The 20,542-nt window shown below is 42.2% G+C and overlaps 1 protein-coding gene across 1 annotated transcript in view; it reads right to left on the bottom strand.

The window, feature by feature from the left end:
* The window catches only part of LOC137439927 (glutathione hydrolase 1 proenzyme), a 102,036-nt gene extending 82,078 nt beyond the window's left edge, over positions 1–19,958 (bottom strand). The window contains exon 1 of the mRNA XM_078768013.1: positions 19,657–19,958. Coding sequence (XP_078624139.1) covers positions 19,657–19,841 — 185 coding nt within the window. The 5' untranslated portion in view covers positions 19,842–19,958. The remainder of the gene's footprint in view (positions 1–19,656) is intronic.
* Positions 19,959–20,542: the final 584 nt, after the last annotated feature.

Below are 20,542 nucleotides of genomic sequence, written 5' to 3'. Positions count from 1 at the left end.
TTGACAAACGCTACACCCGGCGACCACTGTTTTACAGCCTATGAGAAAATAGCAAGAGTGTAATTAAATGCCCTCTTAATTTGACGAAGCAGCAATTTTCAAAGGCATCGAGTGATGAAAGATCGAGGAAACATTTTTCTTGTATTGGCATCATTCCTTATGACAAGTTGGCATGCCAGTGATAAACCCAAAAATGAGAGCTCTTTTCATAATTTATTTCCTCTCAAACCAGTCTAATGCAGTTCCATCACCTGGAGAGCTACTCAAAGGAGGAAGAAATCCAGGAAACATGGTGTGTAAGGGAGGAATGAAGGAGAGATGTAAATTCTGATATATGGTGTTACGGACCAGTATAATATTTAATTATGCTTTGGTGAAGGTTACATTGGCTGTTAAATTTCCTGTTACGTCACAACAACAACAACATGAGGAAAAAGGAAAGTCGCTTGAGAAAGGGAGGATAAGTGGATAAGGACAACAATGAGGGGCAGGCATGGACACGTTCCCTTGAGCTTCCCACCATGTTTTCAAGCAGTGTATATCATTTAAAAACTGACTGAATCAGTGAAGGAGGTAACGGGGGTCTTCTGCACGTGAACCAGGAAAGGCTCATTGACTCACTTATTCCCTGACCACGACGGATCAAATTCAACCCACTGTGCGTTGGTCTGTGGGGGTTTCAGCTTCACGTCTTGTATCATACCTTGTGAGGTATTCTTCTCTGAACTCTCTCGACTTGTGGCATCTGCTTGTCGGACATTGCACTGCTGCTATCTCGGCGATGATTTCTAAGCCGTTCCCCATTTCAATGCTGATTTACACGCCATTTTTGAGAAGGCACTCAGCTGATTGACTGGTTCATGCTTGTGTAATTTCATGAATAATTTTTTTCATTCATTTATTGCCACCCAAAATTTTCTGTTTATTCATAATCGTCCAACCACTTATTTATCCATCCAACCTCTCCTATCCTTCAAGTAACATATTGTCCTTTACAGCTTGGTGTTCCGGTCTTCATTATCAGTGATACAGCTTTACCTGTGGAGTCTTCTTCATGCTTTGATGATTTGAGGACTTCACCTTCTGAGGAGGTGACTGTCCAATTGGCTTCATCCTGTGCGCACCTCCCAGAGACAAGATCCTTTCAATTGTTCTCACCACCAACCTTTCACCCATTTATAACCTGCTGAGGTTTACACTACGAACTCCTTGCTTGAGCTAAACTGCCACATCGAGAGTCGTGAATGAACTTATAGCCGCATTGTTGTCTGTGACGTTTGTACTCATTTAATTTGGGGATTCTTAGGAAAGTCATTAAGTATTACATTTAATTAGTATTATTGTGCTTAAGGTAGACAGCAGGGATGACTAAATATTAATATTTCTTATAAAGTTACCCTTCCGTCTTCTGTCGTGCATTGGCTTCACCCTTAAAACAACACCAAGGGCACATCAGTGTCTTTATTTATGTTCCACTGTGACACTCTCTGGTTTACCGGTGTGCTCGCTGCAGTGCCCTGAGGTCGACATGTAATAATAGGCAAAGATAAATCTGTGCATTTTTTATGGTGGAAAAAAAAAATTCAGGTGGAAAGAAATGAATGAAAAAGAAAAATATCTTTAGTAGGAGGTAGGAGTGACACCAGAAGTAGGTAGGTAGGAGTAACACCAGAAGTAGGTAGGCAGGAGTAACACCAGAAGCAGGTAGGTAGGAGTAACACCAGAAGTAGGTAGGTAGGAGTGACACCAGAAGTAGGTAGGTAGGAGTAACACCAGAAGTAGGTAGGCAGGAGTGACACCAGAAGTAGGTAGGTAGGAGTAACACCAGAAGTAGGTAGGTAGGAGTGACACCAGAAGTAGGTAGGTAGGAGTAACACCAGAAGTAGGTAGGTAGGAGTAACACCAGAAGTAGGTAGGTAGGAGTGACACCAGAAGAAGGAGGTAGAAGTGACACCAGAAGTAGGTAGGTAGGAGTGACACCAGAGGTAGGTAGGTAGGAGTGACACCAGAAGTAGGTAGGTAGGAGTGACACCAGAAGTAGGTAGTTAGGAGTGACACCAGAAGTAGAGGTAGGTGTGACACCAGAAGTAGGTAGGTAGGAGTGACACCCATGCAGAATGAAGTTACACAAGTAAACTAGAAGGACATTCAGTATATAGCTCATACCTCCGCCAGGCTGAACAGTTTATGTTTTGTATTCCACCGATAGGCCGGATCTGGATCTGGACATGAACCAAAATCTCATCGGCTTGTTCTTGTGGCCGAAACCAACCCATCCACCTAGTTTTGTCATAACTCGTCCACAACTTTGAGATATTGTGCTATATATAGTTTTTGGAAACATATTTGCAATTGCAAATTGCAAATTGCAATTTGCAAATATTTGCAAAACATATTTGAAATAGTTTGCGGAAAAAGCAGAGGGTGCAAGACCAGAAAGTAGGCGGTACATTGCCGACCTGTCTGCAATGGTGAGTGATAAACCCATAGACTCAGCTTCGGCATGGGAGATTCCAATGATCTTGTAGTACTTGGTTTCCTGAGCAAGATGTGAGGTGGTGTTACAGCCCAGAGGGGAGAGCAGTTCTCCATCAAGGTGCGGATGAAAGCGATGTATGTGGATAGGCGTTCAGGTGTGCCAAGGAAGGACTTTGTACGATGGAGGATGACCAGTCGGCAGCTGGCTTTGGAGGCCAGCTTTGAAATGTGGTTTGCCCAAGATAATCATGGCTGATGGTTAGACCCAAGAGTTTGAACTTCTGAACTTCCTCAAGAGGATTGTCAAGAAAGTATATTGGAGGGTTTGCTAGATGGTCCTTTCGGAGGGAGATAGTGAGTGTGAGATTTGTCAGGATTGAAAGACATATTGCAAGTGTTTGACCAGCTTGTGAATTTGTCAATGTCTGAAGAGAGGGACGAGGATGTTGCCTGTCTGTCTGAAAGATGAGCGATGTCACGGCAGAAGGTGGAGTCATCAGCAAATAAATAAAAGGGATTTGCAAAGCGTCGGAGAGATCATTGATGAAGATCAGGAATAGGAATGAGCCAGGAACACTGCTGTGGGGCAATCTAGCCTTGACAGGGAGAAGAGATGAAAGGATTCCGTTGAGAGCCACACGTTGGCTACAGGAGTAGAGGAAGTCTTTTTTTATTATTCTTTTAATACCACGTTGAGGCTTGTGTAAGAGCTAACACATAGAAATATCATAAAGGGAGTGGGAGACAAGAGAGGGAAGAGAGAGAGAGGAAGCACACCAACAGTAGAGAACAGGGACATCGGGAGATCTCTGGAAGAGAGAGGGCTGGGGCGGTTTACACTGGATAGTGGATATACAACATGGACACGACAAGGACTTTCAGGAAAGAAATCAGAATTTGTAGAAGGTGGATAAACCGGTGTATAAAATATAAAGATTTTGGATGGGGGAAGATTAGAGATGGTGGTGAACAGCGGGTTTGAAGACCTGGAGGGAGGAGTGGGATTGAAGAGAGTGGGGGAGTTTGCTCCAGAGGCGGGAAAAAAGAGGAATGAAAGAGTGAAGGTGAGCAGAGAGTCTTCATTTTGGTAGTTTCACCAGAAGAGGGTTGCTGGCAGATCTTGTGTGTCCTGTAGGAATATTTGGGGGACAGAGCACAGACAGAGCACGGGGAGCTAGGTCAGCGAGGTTTTTTTTTTTTTTTTTTTTTTTTTTTGTATACAAGATCGAGGCTCGTGAAAGAGCGAACATTAATCACACAGAAAGACAAACAGACACACAAAACAAATAACATCGGGAGCGGTAGACAAGATGGGGAGAGAGGGGGAAGGACACAAACACAACATTTGAGAGCAGGGACCGAGAGACATGGAGACATCGAGAGAACTGTGGGAGGGAGAGGGCTTTGGGGGGGGAGGCATGGGAAGGGGGGGGGGGGTGGGAGAGGTATAAAACATATGGACACTGCCAAGACTTCCAGGAAAGAAGTTGGAATTTCAAACAAGGTGGATCTGGGGTGAATTAGTGGGGGTAGAAAAGATCAAGGTTTTGGATGGGGGAAGATAAGAGATGGTGGTGAACAGCTGTTTTGAAGACCTGGAGGGAGGAGTGTGATTGAAGTGAGTGTGGGAGTTTTTTCCAGAGGCGGGAGAAAAGAGGAATGAAAGAGTGAAGGTGAGCACCGAGCACAGAGCCGAGATTTCGGCAGTTTAACCATCAGAGGGTGGCTGGCAGATCTTGTGCGACCTGTAGGAATATTTGGGGGACAGAGCACAGAGAGAGCTGGGGGAGCAAGGCCGGAGAGGAGTCGGTAGAAGACAGAAAGACCACCTACCTGCCTGCGGTGAGTGAGTGAAAGGCCCTCAGAGATAGCTTCATCGCGGGAGAAGTGGGTAAAAGTGGAGTGGGTAAGAGTGGGTAAAAGACAGAAAGACCACCAACCTGCCTGCGGCGAGAGAGAGAAAGATCCTCGGAATCAGCTTCATCACGGGAGATTCCAATGATTCTGAATGCTTTGGTTTCAACAGAGTGAAGCCGAGCTAGGTGTGAGGCAGGATCACCAGCCCAGAGGGGAGAGCAGTATTCCATAGAGCTGCGGATGAAAGCGTTGTATGTGGTGAGGAGCTCAGGTGTGCCAAGGAAGGACTTCGCACGACGGAGGATGCCCAGTCGGCGACTGGCTTTGGAGGCCAGTTTGGAAATGTGGTTTTCCCAGGAAAGATCATGGCAGATAGTGAGACCCAAAAGCTTGAGTGACAGACTTCTTGGAGAGGATTGTTGAGAAAGTAGATGGGAGGGTTGTCCAGTTGGTCTTTTTGGAGAGACAAAGTGAGAGCGTGAGATTTGTCAGGATTGAAAGACATGTTCCACTTGTTTGACCAGTCTGATTTTGTCCAGGTCTGCAGAGAGTGAGGAGGCTGCAGCCTGCCGAGCTGAGGGTTGGGATATGGAAAAGTATGAGGCAAAAACATAAATAAATGACAAATTGGTCACAATACCAAAAAAAGATTTGCTATCCACACCTTTCCAATAAAATATTCAAAATATAAACTGCATTTTCTCTGGTATATATCCTGAGAAAAGTGTAGAACAGCGAGTGGTTCCCAAACTTTTTTTCCACAACCCAAAATTTGAAATCACTTTTGCCGAGAATCCCAAAATGTTACCAAGTACCTTCGATAGAAATTGTCAAGAGAAAACACTTTCACCATGAAAACCACCCTTAAAAACCAGGATTTTGAGGGGGGGGGGGGGTTTTCAATTTTGGGTCACGACCCTGGGTTTGGGAGCCCCTGGCGTAGAACAACGAGAATGTACAAACAGGATCATATTCTCATTTTTCATGTAAAATAAGTTAGTAATTACAAATGCAGGAGGTTTATGCATAACAATGCACAGAAAGTTAATTGTGGAGAAGGGGGAGGGACGACAGGAGGGAAGACGTGGGGACGAAGGTTTGTCTAGTGCACCGAATAAACATCCAAAGCTCTTTACATGTGGATTTCATCATCAAGCATCTTGCACAAACATGACCAATTACCTCACCATAAGGCAAATGTTAGCAACATAAGGCAGATGTTATCGACATCATGACATTGTAAATGTTATTCAGTAAGGGAGATATATTCCAGATGTTATTTCCTCCCTTTACTCCCACCTATTCCCATCCTCGCATCCCTTCTCGTCCCAAACCTCCTCCTGTCATTGCTCCTTCTCCATGTAAGGAGTGATTGGGAGTTGTGGTATTTCATCGACAGGAATGTTCTGAGCCATGACAACATAGAATAATAACATTCCTCACCCAGCACTTGTTTATCAGAAAACGACAACAAAAAATATTTGTTCTTTTACTTCAACTCAGAAATAGAAAACTACACGGACTTTGTATTCATTCCATCCCATTGTCTTCCCTGAATTGAGGAGTATTTGGCATTTATTTATTTATTTTGGTTCCTCCTCCTCTCAAGTCCTTGTTTGTTTGTGTCTATTTAACATTCAATCCTGGATTTGATTTTCGCAAGCTGGGAGTGCTGATGAAATCGCATGTTATCATCAGGACCATTTCAATTTTCATGGAAGGATGACAAAGCGGAGGAATACAAATGGAATCTTTGCTTCAAATCCTGTGAGTATTCATTACCTCCGCCATCGAAGGTGGATGGGCGTTATGTTTCCACCTATGTCTGTCTGTCTGCGAACAGGATAACTCAAAAAGTTGTGAATTGATTCAGACGAAACTTTGTGGACCGGTTGTGTGTGTGACAAGGAAGAATCGATTCGATTTTGGTGAAGATCTGAATATGGATTCGGATATGATAATTATTTATTTTTTTAAAGTGATTCTTCACCATTGGGAGTTGGGGCCAAAAACGATACGTAGCAGGATAGCTCAAAAAGTTATGGACGGATTTGGACGAAACCTGGTGGACATGTTGTGTGTGTGACAAGGAAGAATCTATTCGATGTTGGTGAAGATCTGAATATGGATTCGGATATGATAATTATTTAATTTTAAAGTGATTCTTCACCATTGGGAGAGAGGGCCAAAAACTATACATAGCAAGATATCTTAAAAAATTATGGATGGATTTGGACGAAACTTGGTGGACATGTTGTGTGTGTGACAAGGAAGAATCTATTCGATGTTGGTGAAGATCTGAATATGGATTCGGATATGATAATTATTTAATTTTTTAAGTTATTCTTCACAATTGAGTGAGAGGGCAAAAACTGATATATAGCAGGATATCTTAAGTTGTGGATGAATTCAGACGAAACTTGGTGGACGGGTTGGGTTTGTGACAAAGATGAATTGATTCGATTTTGGTAAAGATCCGAAACCGGATCCAGATATGAGACTTTTAAAAATTTTAAGTAATTCTTCACCATTGAGTAATGGGCCAAAAACGATTTACGTAAAGCACAATATCTCAAAAGGTCGTGGACAACTTATTGACAAAACTAGGTGAATGAGTTGAGCAGGTGACCAGGACAAGCCGATTCGATTTTGGCTCAGGTCCGAATGCAGATCCGGCCTATCAGTGGGATAGAAAACGTAAACGATCCAGATTCGAACTCAGGCTAGACATCTCAAAGCTATCCTACCAATTCTCATAACTGGTGTAAAGTGTTTGACTAACCGAGTTTGCGGTAACACACAATATATACAGCGCTCCATATACACACAGACAAACACAAACAGCTTTAAGGAAATAACACGAAGAACGACAGAGAAAAGAAATCCTGAAATGTTTACTTTTGTACAAACAACAAGGATTATCGAAACCGGCAACTTTGGTCAGGTTTTTTGTGTAGTTAATAAACTCCATCAGATTACATCTCATTACATGAGATGAGGCAATGAATGAAATGAGGTTTGGATAATGTGTGCAATGACCTCACACTTCCTTCCAAAGCCCTTTCTGAGTCACATTCCAGTGGAAAACCACCCAAAAATGCTTCCCATTGGGTTTGTTGTTCATCAACAAAGCAATCACATCATTTGGAGGAATATGAGGAATATTCATTTGGCTTCACCGAAAGGATGCACACAATTCGATCAAGTACAAATTAAACTTTCCATTTGTATCAGGCGGACACGATCCGACTCTTCCGACTACTTGAGCTTGTCTGGGTGAACGTTAAATATCCTACGGTATGTTTGTATAGGGTGGACGCCATTGCGTGCTGGTACCTTGGCCAAATTCCACACTTCTGGGCCCCAACAGCACTGCAAAAGCAATGGCAACCCACCCAGTGCATTCCACAACATGGAGATTTCGTTGCATGATTAAAATCACTTTGTTCATTAATTTTGCAATCACGTTATAAAATTGAAGTGACAGTTCACTATTTTACAAAACAGAAATTGTCATCCATTGGATGTCTGTTCTTCTTGCTCTGTGTCCAGCCCAACTCCAGTTCAATGTTTTTTGGTATTGTGACCAATTTGTCATTTATTTATGTTTTTGCCTCATACTTTTACCTCTCTTAACTCTCTGCAGACCTGGACAAAATCACAGACTGGTCAAACAAGTGGAACATGTCTTTCAATCCGGACAAATCTCACACTCTTACTTTGTCTCTCCAAAAAGACCGACTGGACAACCCTCGTATCTACTTTCTCAACAATCCTCTCCAAGAAGTTCTGTCACTCAAGCTTTTGGGTCTCACTATCTGCCATGATCTTTCCTGCGTAAACCACATTTCAAATCTGGCCTCCAAAGCCAGTCGCCGACTGGGCATCCTCCGTCGTGCGAAGTCCTTCCTTGGCACACCTGAGCTCCTCACCACATACAAGGCTTTCATCCGCAGCTCAATGGAATACTGCTCTCCCCTCTGGACCGGTGCTCCTGCCTCACACCTAGCTCGGCTTCACGCTGTTGAAACCAAAGCTTTCAGAATCATTGGAATCTCCCGTGATGAATCTAACTCCAAGGGCCTTTCACTCACTCACCACAGGCAGGTTGGTGGTCTTTCTGCCTTCAGGTTGGTGTTGGTAGTCGAGTTTAGTTCAAGTACAATGCGGATGTGGATGTGCTCTGCATGTTGGGATGCTTTCTAGTTATTTTTATTACTTGTCTTTGTTTTGCTGAAGACTGCATTTTCCCACGTGATCAATTTTTGCTCCATCTTCATTGTAAGTGACCACATTTTTCACCGCCGTGCATCATTGCTGATAGAATGTATCCATGGATTATAAGGTTTCTTTCTCAGACACAAAGGTGGTCAAAATTGGTTGGAGAATTCATCAGGCGATCACCATGAAGACCTTAGGGCTGTGTTTTATCCCTGATGTTATATTCGTTGTTCACTCATGACTGTCACATCATCTAATAGCTCGCTGGTGGTGAAATTTGCAGACGACACGACCGTTGCTGGCCTGATTCTCAACAGTGATTACCCTAATCAAGTGGAAAAACTTGTGGAATGGTGTTCCTTAAACAATCTCCAACTCAACATCATGAGGACAAAGGAAATTATTGCTGACTTCCGGACAAAAACAAAACTCACATTCAACCCTTTATTATTCAGAATACTGAAGTCGAGATCATCGGTTGTTCTTTCCGAGAAGGTTGAAAAGTTTTGGTGTCGGCTGTCCTGTGCATATCAAGTTATCTTGGGGAGTGACAGAGTTTCCCAACACCAACAGCACATATCAAGTTCTCTTGGGGAGTGACAGAGTTTCCCAACACCATCTTTCGCAGTCTGGTTTGGCAGCTCGACTGATCCTGACAAGGGTAAACTCCGATTGTAAAATTATTGGGTGTGACCTGCCTTCCATCGAGAGTCTGCACTCCAATGGAGTAGCGAAAAGAGTGAAAGCCAACATCCGAGATGAGTTACACCCAGCACATGACATTTTTGAACTTCTCCTTTCAGGTAAATGTCATCGTTCCATCAAAATCAACTGCAATTGTTTGCAAGACAGCTTTTACCCAACTGCAATCCGCACCCTCAATTAATAAATGTCTAAAGTTTTTGTGAGCATATAAAGAATGTAAATGGATATCTTACACCACGCCACTCATGTCATCACCAAAATGTTGTTTTAGGGCTCTCTATAATCATCAAAATTAATTAATTTATTTCTCAACGTAATTTTTCAGCACGCACTGTCAAAGTAATTCTCTAAAGGAATATTGGTTCACAGAAATAAAATATTACACTTTTTATCAAATATTTATCCACATGGCGAAATATTGCTCATAGATCTTTTTTAAAATTTGGATAGAATAGAGGCCAAGAATATTCAAATGCTCGTGCACTCACGCAACAAATATGGCGAATCAGAAAAAGCATTACAGAACAGCACAGTACAACTTCAGGTAAATACTGTGACTGATCAATCACAAGTGACGTTCTATCCGGCATGACCACCGATGAAGGCAATGTGTTGGCACCAACCTCTGTTGACTCGGATAGGAAGACTGCTGAGTTTGACAAAATTCTACGTTATGCGTGTTGTTCAACAAATAGTAAATTCATTCTGTTTACCATCGAATCCTGGCTCTGAATTGTCCGTTTTGCAACTTATTGGAAGAAGTACGAGTGTAAAGTAGGTAAAGTGGTTGAGGAAACCGGAGGTTTTGAAGATACACAATTGTGCATCAATGCTCAACTGACAAATGACAACATGGGTTTACCATGAGGAGTATTACAAACGCTTATGTGATGTCAGTAAAGTTAGGAGGAAAGCCAAGAAATCTGGTACTCAAAGTGAGATATGAAATGTACTTCACTTTACCAGCCTCAGTGATGTAATGGTTAAAGCGCATCTTCTCTGAATCTGGGAGGTCAGTGGTAGGAACCTCAGCAGAATCATAAAAAATGGTATGTGCTGCTTCCTTGCTTGATGCTCAGCATTTAAAAATAAATCGAATATGGACAAACAATAATAGGTTGGTTATAATAGCGCAGGCTTTGATGGGCCTTATGGCCCCCTCCAGCTCAATTTCCTTGTAAGGGAACTCGTATTATTATTACTAGCAACGGTACCCACCCCACGGGCGGGGCTTCAATTGGGAGGCCCAAATGAAAAGGCAAAATATCAGAAATTGAAGGCTTTTTTTTTTAATTTTAAACGATTTATATAAATATCCGTTAAATCATATCACACGCAAATCATCAAAATCTAAACAGTATTTGTAGAATTTCAATAAAAACCACATCACTGTTCATATCGGTAAATATTATTCCATCGTGTTTGGAAAAACTGGAAAATTTGAAATTTGAAAAATTGGAATTTGGAAAAAATTGGAAAAAACAATATAGCCTATTTTACTCCAGGGGGTCCCAGGATTACCCACCCAAAATGTCGTTGGGATCGGTTCAGCCGTTTTTGCGGTACCTGGGAACACACGGACGGACAGACAGACATTTGGTGAATTATAGTAAGATTATTATTATCATTATATACAAGTATAATTCCAGGCCAGCCCAGCTAGCCTACCCTAGTTAAGCTTACATGTCGTATCAGTTACAAGATAAATTATTTTATTTTCAACACAAATTAATACAACACATTGCATTCATTTTGTGTTGAAAACTCAGTTTGTTGTTCGGATTGTTAACACTTGTGAGCTCTTGGTGATCGTCAAAATCTGAGGGAAAATAAACATGTTTGCCTCGGTAGGTTTAGAGGAGGGAGTTGAGAATAAACACATCCGGTCAGGTTTCCATCGTCAGGATTGTGTCGTGTGTATCACCGAATACACGTAGCGTAGGTATCCAAGGCCTGAATTCATGCTTCTAATAGGTAATTAGTACGTAATTGAAAGACGTACTCATGCTCCAATTGTACCTATCTAATATACTGTATATACATATATATAAATATACATATATATATTATATATATACATATATTATATATATACATTATACATATATTATATATATACATTATACATATATATATATATATACATATATATATTATATATATATACATATATATATATATATATATATATATACATATATATATATATATACATATATATATATATATATATATATACATATATATATATACATATATATATATATACATATATATATATATACATATATATATATATATATATACATATATATATATATATATATACATATATATATATATATATATATATACATATATATATATATATATATACATATATATATATATATATATACATATATATATATATACATATATATATATATATATATATACATATATATATATACATATATATATATATATATACATATATATATATATATATATACATATATATATATATATATATACATATATATATATATATATATACATATATATATATATATATACATATATATACATATATATATATATATATACATATATATATATATATATATATATATATATATATATATATATATATATATATATATATATATATATATATATATATATATATATATATATATATATATATATATATATAATTATATATATATTATTATATATATATATATATAAAAATACTTCTTTTGATAGAATTGAGTACGTCTATGAATTACGTACTAATTACCTATTGGAACACATCGATTATGTCTATTGTATTATTAATTATGTAACACACCAGCACACAAAATGCTCCACACCCCACCTGTCCTGTCGAGGGTCTGCAATCTTCAACTGCTCTTTCTTGTTTACCGATACAACCGATTCCAGATTAAGGAGTGATCAATTATATACATGGGGGAACAGACAACAAGCACCAGAATGCCCCACAGTAAACAAGTGCTTCGGTCTCATGGAGCGAGTGGTGTAAGAACTTGGAACAGACAGCACATTTTTCCAGATGAATGTGTACTATGCCATCCCAACAAGTATAAACAAGATCGCATTTCCAGAAAGAGGTAAATGGTAAGGTTGGGTGAATATTAACAGATTCAGAGGTCAACATATGCAAGCAGCTCGCCAAAAAGAAAACTCCATTCTGCTTCCACAGCTTGATGGTGAGGCTTTGGTTATCCTTGAGTTACAGGATCAATTAATAGAGTGGAAGGCATTGATGCTCCATATCAGACATGGAACCTGAAGGAAAGGCTACCAGTACAGAAAACTTTTTTCCAGGACATCTTTCTGACACCAGCCAAACCATCAACCGAGCGATATCGTATATTTGGAAATGCTTTCGGCAGTAGATCTGGCAGAGCTGGATCTGGTTATTAACTCCACATTCTGCTGCAAGCACCACTGATGAGGAAGAAGATGATCAACATGAAAACAAGAAGAGGTCATGCAGAGCACGATACTTGCAAAATCCGACCCCTTCCCCACCCCCACCCCCCAAAGATTTCCTTTGATACAGCAAATTGTCCATTTCATCAAGAATAAAATTGACGATCTTGATCATAGCTCAGGTCATTAGGATGAAAAGTGATGATTTTTGCAGATGAAAAATGATGATTTTAGAAGTTTGACCTTGAGGTGACCTTTGACCTTTTGACCTCAAAAATAGTTTCCCAATTTATTGCCTCAATGTGCAAATGCTATTCAATTTCCAAGTCAATGGGATGATAATTGATGGTTTTTCAGATGAAAATTGATGATTTTGGAAATTTGACCTTGAGTTGACCTTTGACCTTTTAACCTCAAAGTTAGTTTCCCAATTTATTGACTCAATATACAAATGATGTTCAATTTTCAAGTCAATTGGATTTAAAATGGCGATTTTAGAAATTTGACCTCCAGATGACCTTTCACCTCAAAAGCAATAGGCTTCTCATTTGTGACGACCTCTACAACTTGGTGAAGTTTCATGACGATCGGTTTAGAATTGTGACCTGTAGGCCGGTGACAAACAAACAGACAAACAGACAGAATAACAAACGCAACCAATATACTTGAAAAATCTTCGATTTGACAAGTAATAAGCAAGAAACAGCAATCAGAGATTGCAAACCCTCGCCAGGATGTATTTTCAGTGGTTTTTAAGGCTTTTGTGTTAAAACAAATATGGCGGCCGAACCACGTGACCGATGACGTCATCATTATTTTTTTCCTCCGCCGGTTTATGCCGACATGGCGCTCAAGAAATTTCATCTTGATAGGATGAAGTTTTGTACTTGTCGAATTATGACGTCATAATGGAGGCACCTCTGACATCATGATTAACATCTTTTATTCCCCATGGACAGTTGTTTACAATGTCATGTCTCAATTTTTTCTATTCAGTGCTTTCCGAGATATAGAGGTGCAAAGTTTTTCGGTTATTCCAAGATGGCGGCCGAACCACGTGACCTATGACGTCAGACTTATCATAAAAAAATTCTGCATGTGGAGTTGCACCTATGGTGAAAATTTCCGGTCAATCAGACCAACGGTTGCAGAGAAAATCATATTTATTCTGGGCGGACAAAGAAACAAAGACAACCAGACAAACTGACTCAAATGCATTACCCTCTCCTCTGGCGAGGGTAACGAGCATCTCCAATACGGCACATATCCGGACACAAATGACTATCTGCAGACACAGTACAATGCTACTCGTCATGAATTCGCCGATTAATAGTAACCAACCACCCAGAGTCGTTGAATGAACACAGAGGATTTCATACGCCTGATGAGCATGGTATTCCAATTTGGGTATGTTTCGTTTTTAGAAGGTTGTTGTAGAATATCTCTCACCTCCATCACATACTCTGGTGGCAAGGAGCCAAGATTACATTTTAACCTCGGTAGCAATGTTTTGGTTGTCAAATTGGGCTTCGACATGCATAAACCACAGCTACGGGTCATTAGGCCAGAATGGTGGCAGCTTTATTAAAACCTCCGCCACCGACAAAGCTGGTTGAGCTTCCGGAAATGGCATGACTGGCTGTTCGTTCCCGGCAACTGGTTCAAATCAGGGTCAGGTATGGGAGCATGCGCCGGAGCAGCGCGTCGCCACATTCACCATCCCCAGGCTGATGCCTGGCCCATCCCTATCTCCTTGAGATGCCAATCAACTGCTGAAACCACGAGGCACGTGGTCGGCCCGTTGGCCTCCTCAACTCACGAGGCTCCCTTGCTGAGAGTATCTGGTGAGCTGGTTCAGCGTCCGGAAAACGAGCCACATGTCCATACAGCCACAGCTGAAGCTCACGGACCATACAGGTAACAAATCTCATCTGAGTCTCTGTCAGCAACCGCTCGTTGGACACAATGTCCGACCAGCGATAGCAAAGGATTCTCCGAAGAGACTTGGTTCCGAAGGAGTTAAGTCTCACAACTGGTTTCATGCTTGCAACTGGTTGTCAGTCCATTGTATCACGTCGGGGTCACCAATTTAGCGTGGAAGAAAAGACATCTGAGATGTACGGATTCTGAGTTAAGTATATATTAAACCATAACGGTAAAACCTCTCAAATCTCCTGCTGTGAAACCCAGTACCGGAAAATCTCCTGATAAACCAAATCTAAAGCATATTATTCACATATTACGAAACCAAAGGCAAAATAATGCTGCTCCACGTTACCACCTTTTTAGCTTCAGTGACCTCGCTTTTCCATGAGATGAGCTTTTGTATATTTTTAGCTCACCTGGAACGTAGTTCCGGGGAACTTATGGGACGGTGCGTCGTCCGTCCGTCCGGGCCGTCCTTCAGTCAGTCCGTAAACACTTAAAACTTCTTCTCCGAAACTGCTGATAGGATTGTGACCAAACCTGGCACAAATGATATTTGGTATGTTGCAACTCAAGTTTGGTCACGGCATTAAAAAAAAATTGGGTCTAAGGGGGTTTACCAGGGGTCAAAGTGGGTCCTGCTTTGACCTCTCAAAATAGATATTTGATTTCTTCTCAGAAACTACACACACTATTTCGATGAAACCTGACTACACATTCCTCACCTGTGATGCACCAACGTTTTTACACGGCATTAAGAAAATCAGGGTCTAACGGGTGCTACACTGCTACAGGGCTCAAAATGGGCCCAGGTTTGACACCCCCCTCTCGCCCCCAAAATAGGTATTTTTTTGTTTGTTTGTTTAAAGTCTTATGATTATGTTTGTATGATTCTACATGCTGCCCTGTCTTCTCGAAACCATTGAAATTGGTTTGAAATACCTTTAGTCGGTGTAGTATACTGTTTATTCTACAAGGTGAGCGCCAGCGGTATTACCCCTTGTTTTGGCAGGGCAGAGCAGAAAAGACAAGTAGGCCTTTGGGTCGGCTTTAATCAACACAATGGTGGCCAGGTGCACAAGAAGAGGCCTAAGCAGGGCTTGAAGTCCTTCAGAGGGAACGAATCATGGAGCGGATCGTAAGCTGCCCGCATGTCGTCGACTGACCCGCTTTTATACAGTAACGATCCCAGAACACAGGAAGTGAGGACACAGGAAGTGAGGTACACAGGAAGTGAAGCATCAAAAAACTGGAATTATGTCATTCTCCCCTTGCTTAGAAAAACACTACTCAGCCGCCCAAACGGTTGGGAGCCCGCCAGGCACGTTGTGATCATCGTAGCGGCTGTTGTTCAGTAGCATCTCCAGAGACTTTGATGGGTGTGGAGCTAGGATCGTCCAATGCAGTCGAATCTCTGCCAACCCCATTCTCCGAGTCGCACGGTGCCTCGTTCTGTTGCCCCCATCCCTTTGTGTCTCCAGTCAGGGCCAAATGTCGGATGGATACAGTGGTTTCCTTGCCGTCTGGATACCGGACCTGGGCATACTACAGATTCGCCTGCAGGAGTTCTACTTGGTCGACCAGTGGTTCTGTCTTACTCTGGCGCACATGTCTTTTGAGTAGGACAGGTCCAGGTGTGAATAGCCAAGCCGGTACCGAGCTACCGGTCATGGAGCGGCAAGCAAAACTTAGCAGTCTTTCGTGTGGGGTAGCGTTAGTAGCTGTTGACAAGAGAGAACGGATCGAGTGTAAGGCGTCAGGCAAGACAGTTTGCCAACACTGTGTAGGCAGTTGGCGTGACCTCAGGGCCATGGTGATAGCCTTCTAGACTGTTCCGTTGCAACGTTCAGCTAGTCCGTTACCCTGCGGGTTGTAGCCAGTGGTTCTGCTGCTAGAGATGCCTTTACTTGTCAGGAATTCACCGAGCTTCCGGCTCACGAATGACGGTCCTCGGTCCAAATGGATGTAGGCGGGCATTCAAAAGAGGGCAAAAAGTTGGCAAAGGCAGTCGATCACCGTATAACTTGTCAAGTTTGCACATGGGAACACAAAGGGGAATCTCGAGTACTCATCGATGATAGTGAGGAAGTACTGGTTTTTGTCAGTGCTTGGCAAAGGTCCCTTAAAATCTATGTTAAGGTGTTCGAATGGCTGGGTGGCTTTTATGAGGTGGGCCCTTTCTGGCCAATAGAACCGGGGTTTGCATTCTGCACAAGCCGGTCATCCGTCGAACGTCTTCCACCGAATAAGGTAGGTTTCGAGATTTCAGGAAGTGGTACATGCGTGTGATTCCTGGGTGACATAGGGACTGGTGGAGGTCATATGGTGAACGATGGTTCAGGCATATAGATGAGCAGTATGATCTTGAGAATGCGTCAGGAGGTATGTTTTATTTCCGCGGACGGTGGATATCAAAATCGAAGCAGGATAACTCCATGCGCCAATGCATGATCTTGTCGTTCTTTATCTGCCTGTCTGTCCTTTGTCAAACATGTAGCTGACAGAGCGTTGGTCTGTCTTCATTGTAAAGTACCTTCCCATCAGGTAGTGTCTCCAGTGGTGGACAGTTTCGATGATAGCCTTAGCTTCCTTGTCAACCGATGCATGACGTTTTTCGGATCCTTGCAGTGTGCGGAAGAGGAAGGCTACTGGACGCCCCACCTGGTTAAGCGTTCTGGTCGAAGCAGCCGGTCCATAGCTGTGTTGATTAAATTGTTGTGGCAGAGCAGAGCAGAAAAGACAAGTAGGCCTTTAGCTCGGCTTTAATCAACACAATGGTGGCCAGGTGCACAAGAAGAGGCCTAAGCAGGGCTTGAAGTTCTTAAGAGGGAACGTAGCATGGGGCGGATCGTAGGCAGCCCGCATGTCGTTCGCTGACCCGCTTTTATACAGTAACGATCCCAGAACACAGGAAGTGAGGTCACAGGAAGTGAGGTACACAGGAAGTGAGGACACATGAAATGAGGCATCCAGAAAACTGGAATTATGTCACCCCTATTTTTTAAAACATCTGAAAACGTTTATTTATTTTTTCTCGAGTCTTTTCACTCCTCTTGCTCTTTACAGTTGAAGGTTAAATCTTGTCAAACTTGGCCGGTATTTAAACGAGTACCACTTATTGGGATATTGAGGCATTCATGCCCTTCTTTCCCTCCAATCTATTCATTGGTAACGTGTCGTGCATGTCTGTTTCGTACATGTCCATTGATCGAACATGCCTTTTTGTTTTGGGCCAAAGCTGCCAGCGGAGATATCAAGACAAGACTTTTGGTAGTCAGCCTGTTATTGAGGATGCAAACATCATAAATTGTATGACCCCAGAGATCACCAATAATGCATTCCTCATAATAGGGTAAGAAACAGAGTGTGATGACCATACCTGTACAAGCAAATTGACAAATGTACCCAGAGCTGCCAGATTATTGCAGTGGACGAGGGATTGGTTTCCAGTGAATGCGACGATAATAATGAATGGGAAACGGGCAGCGTGTGCAGGCGGACAAGACATTCAGACATCACGGGTATTAAAACGGGCCAGGGACCTACCTGTAAAAGACAGGACTAATTGTTGAAGATCATTCAAACACACACACTTATTGTACAATAGCTAATGCATAACGAATGGGATACAACTCCGTCCCACGAATGTCTAAGTTTCTGGGCTAAGGCAATGCATTCCATCTCGGATGAAGAATAATATTGGCAATTGTCTGTCGTGGTTGTTGTCAGTGTGGAGCTTGCTCTCCCTTGTTGTTGTTGGTTCATATGCAGCCTTTTGCTGCTGGTTGCATCGTTATTTTCTGGAAGCACGGCTATGCCACTGATGCAGTGCCCGCCCCCTATTACCAGTAAAGCTGGTACTCATTTTGCCAACCTTGGAAGAATGACAGGCTGAGTCAACCCACCTGGTGTTAATGTACCGGAACGACAGGGGCTCGAACTCAGGACCGATCCAGAGATCGCCAATCACCTTAACCAGTACGTTACCACCAGTCTAATACCTCTCCCTGGAAAGGAAACCAAAATAAAATATAACACAAACGATTGATTGGCTTGCATTCTCTGATACGCAATGAAGATTTGTGTCCCACCCTCTTTCTACTGTCATGTCCTGCTCCTACATGAGCCTCGACATCGCATGTGAATAAATAAATAAAAACCACATCCAGCAAACCAAAAAGGATAAAAGTAAAAAAAAATAAAAAGAATAAAAGAACTATAGGAGCAGATAAAAGTTCTTTAAAACTGAGTGTGGCATGCCAGGGAGAACAACACGTTGAACGACCCAGATCAACGAAAGGTCGATACACACACACACACACACACACACACACACACACACACACACACACAGAGTAACACTAACAAAACACACACACACACACACACACACAGTAACACACACACACAGTAACACTAACAAAACACACACACACACACACACACACACACACACACACACACACAGAGTAACACTAACAAACACACACACACACACACACAAATACAGAGTAACACTAACAAACACACACACATACACAGTAACACTAACAAACACACACATACAGAGTAACACTAACAAACACACACACACACACACACACACACATACAGAGTAACACTAGCAAAACACACACACACACACACACACACACACATACAGAGTAACATTAACAAAACACACACAAACACAGAGTAACACTAACAAACACACACACACAGAGTAACACTAACAAACACACACATACACACAGTCAGTCAGTCAGTCTCACACACACACACACACACACACACACACACACACACACACACACACACACACACAGAGTAACACTAACAAACACACACATACACAAATACAGAGTAACACTAACAAACACACACATACACAACACACATACATACAGAGTAACACTAACAAACACACACATACATACACACAGTCAGTCAGTCAGACACACACACACACACACACACACACACACACACACACACACACACACACACACACACACACACACACACTACCTGCCGATTTGCGAACACAGGGTCGCATCCGCTGCCACAGCCGCGTGCTCAAAGCGTTCCGGAGTCTTCGAACGGAGGATCAATGCCAGGGCAGCCATCAGGATCCCCAGTAATAAGAGCCCGAGACACACCGTCCAGCGGCAACAAGAGCGGGAATCTGAGGGATTCACCACCTGGTGGTCCATCGCCTTGCACCTTCAATAATTCCTTAAGCGGGGAGATTCTTCTTTCTCGCGCCTCCCTTCAGCAACAAAGGTTTATTCCAACTTTCTGCTATCGATTCATAATCCACACCCGGTATTCAAGGTGCTGCACGTTTTGAATGCATCAAACCACACGCGTCTTTCGTTTAAAACCCCTGCCTGGTCTTCGCTCCGCCCACAGGCGGACGCGCGCCACTCCCATTTCCACGCCCCTTTGTCTTGGCTCACCATCGACTGTCTCTCTTCGCTGACGGCTATCCCTCCCACTCATCTCAAATGCGGACCCTGCCCCACTTAGCCCATCAGCATGGTTCCCTCCGCTCAGAGGAGCTATGAAGCGCACTCAGGGGACCATCGTTCTCCACGATTTCCAAACAAGGCAGAAATGTCATCTCGGACGATTGTGGAACAAGATGACCCGGCTGATGTGCGAATACAGCGAGCACACCATTCATAAAACCACAAAGATATCAATGAGCACACCATTCATAAAACCGCAAAGATATCAGTGAACACACCATTTATAAAATCACAAAGATATCAGTGAGCACACCATTCATAAAACCGCAAAGATATCAGTGAACACACCATTTATAAAATCACAAAGATATCAGTGAACACACCATTCATAAAACCACAAAGATATCAGTGAGCACACCATTCATAAAACCGCAAAGATATCA

The sequence above is a fragment of the Myxine glutinosa genome, chromosome 14 (genome assembly GCF_964187855.1).
Source record: "Myxine glutinosa chromosome 14, kmMyxGlut1.1, whole genome shotgun sequence".
NCBI classification, from domain to species: Eukaryota; Metazoa; Chordata; class Myxini; order Myxiniformes; family Myxinidae; genus Myxine; species Myxine glutinosa.
Note: the sequence above shows the minus strand (reverse complement) of the source record. Positions and strands in the feature narration are given on the sequence as shown.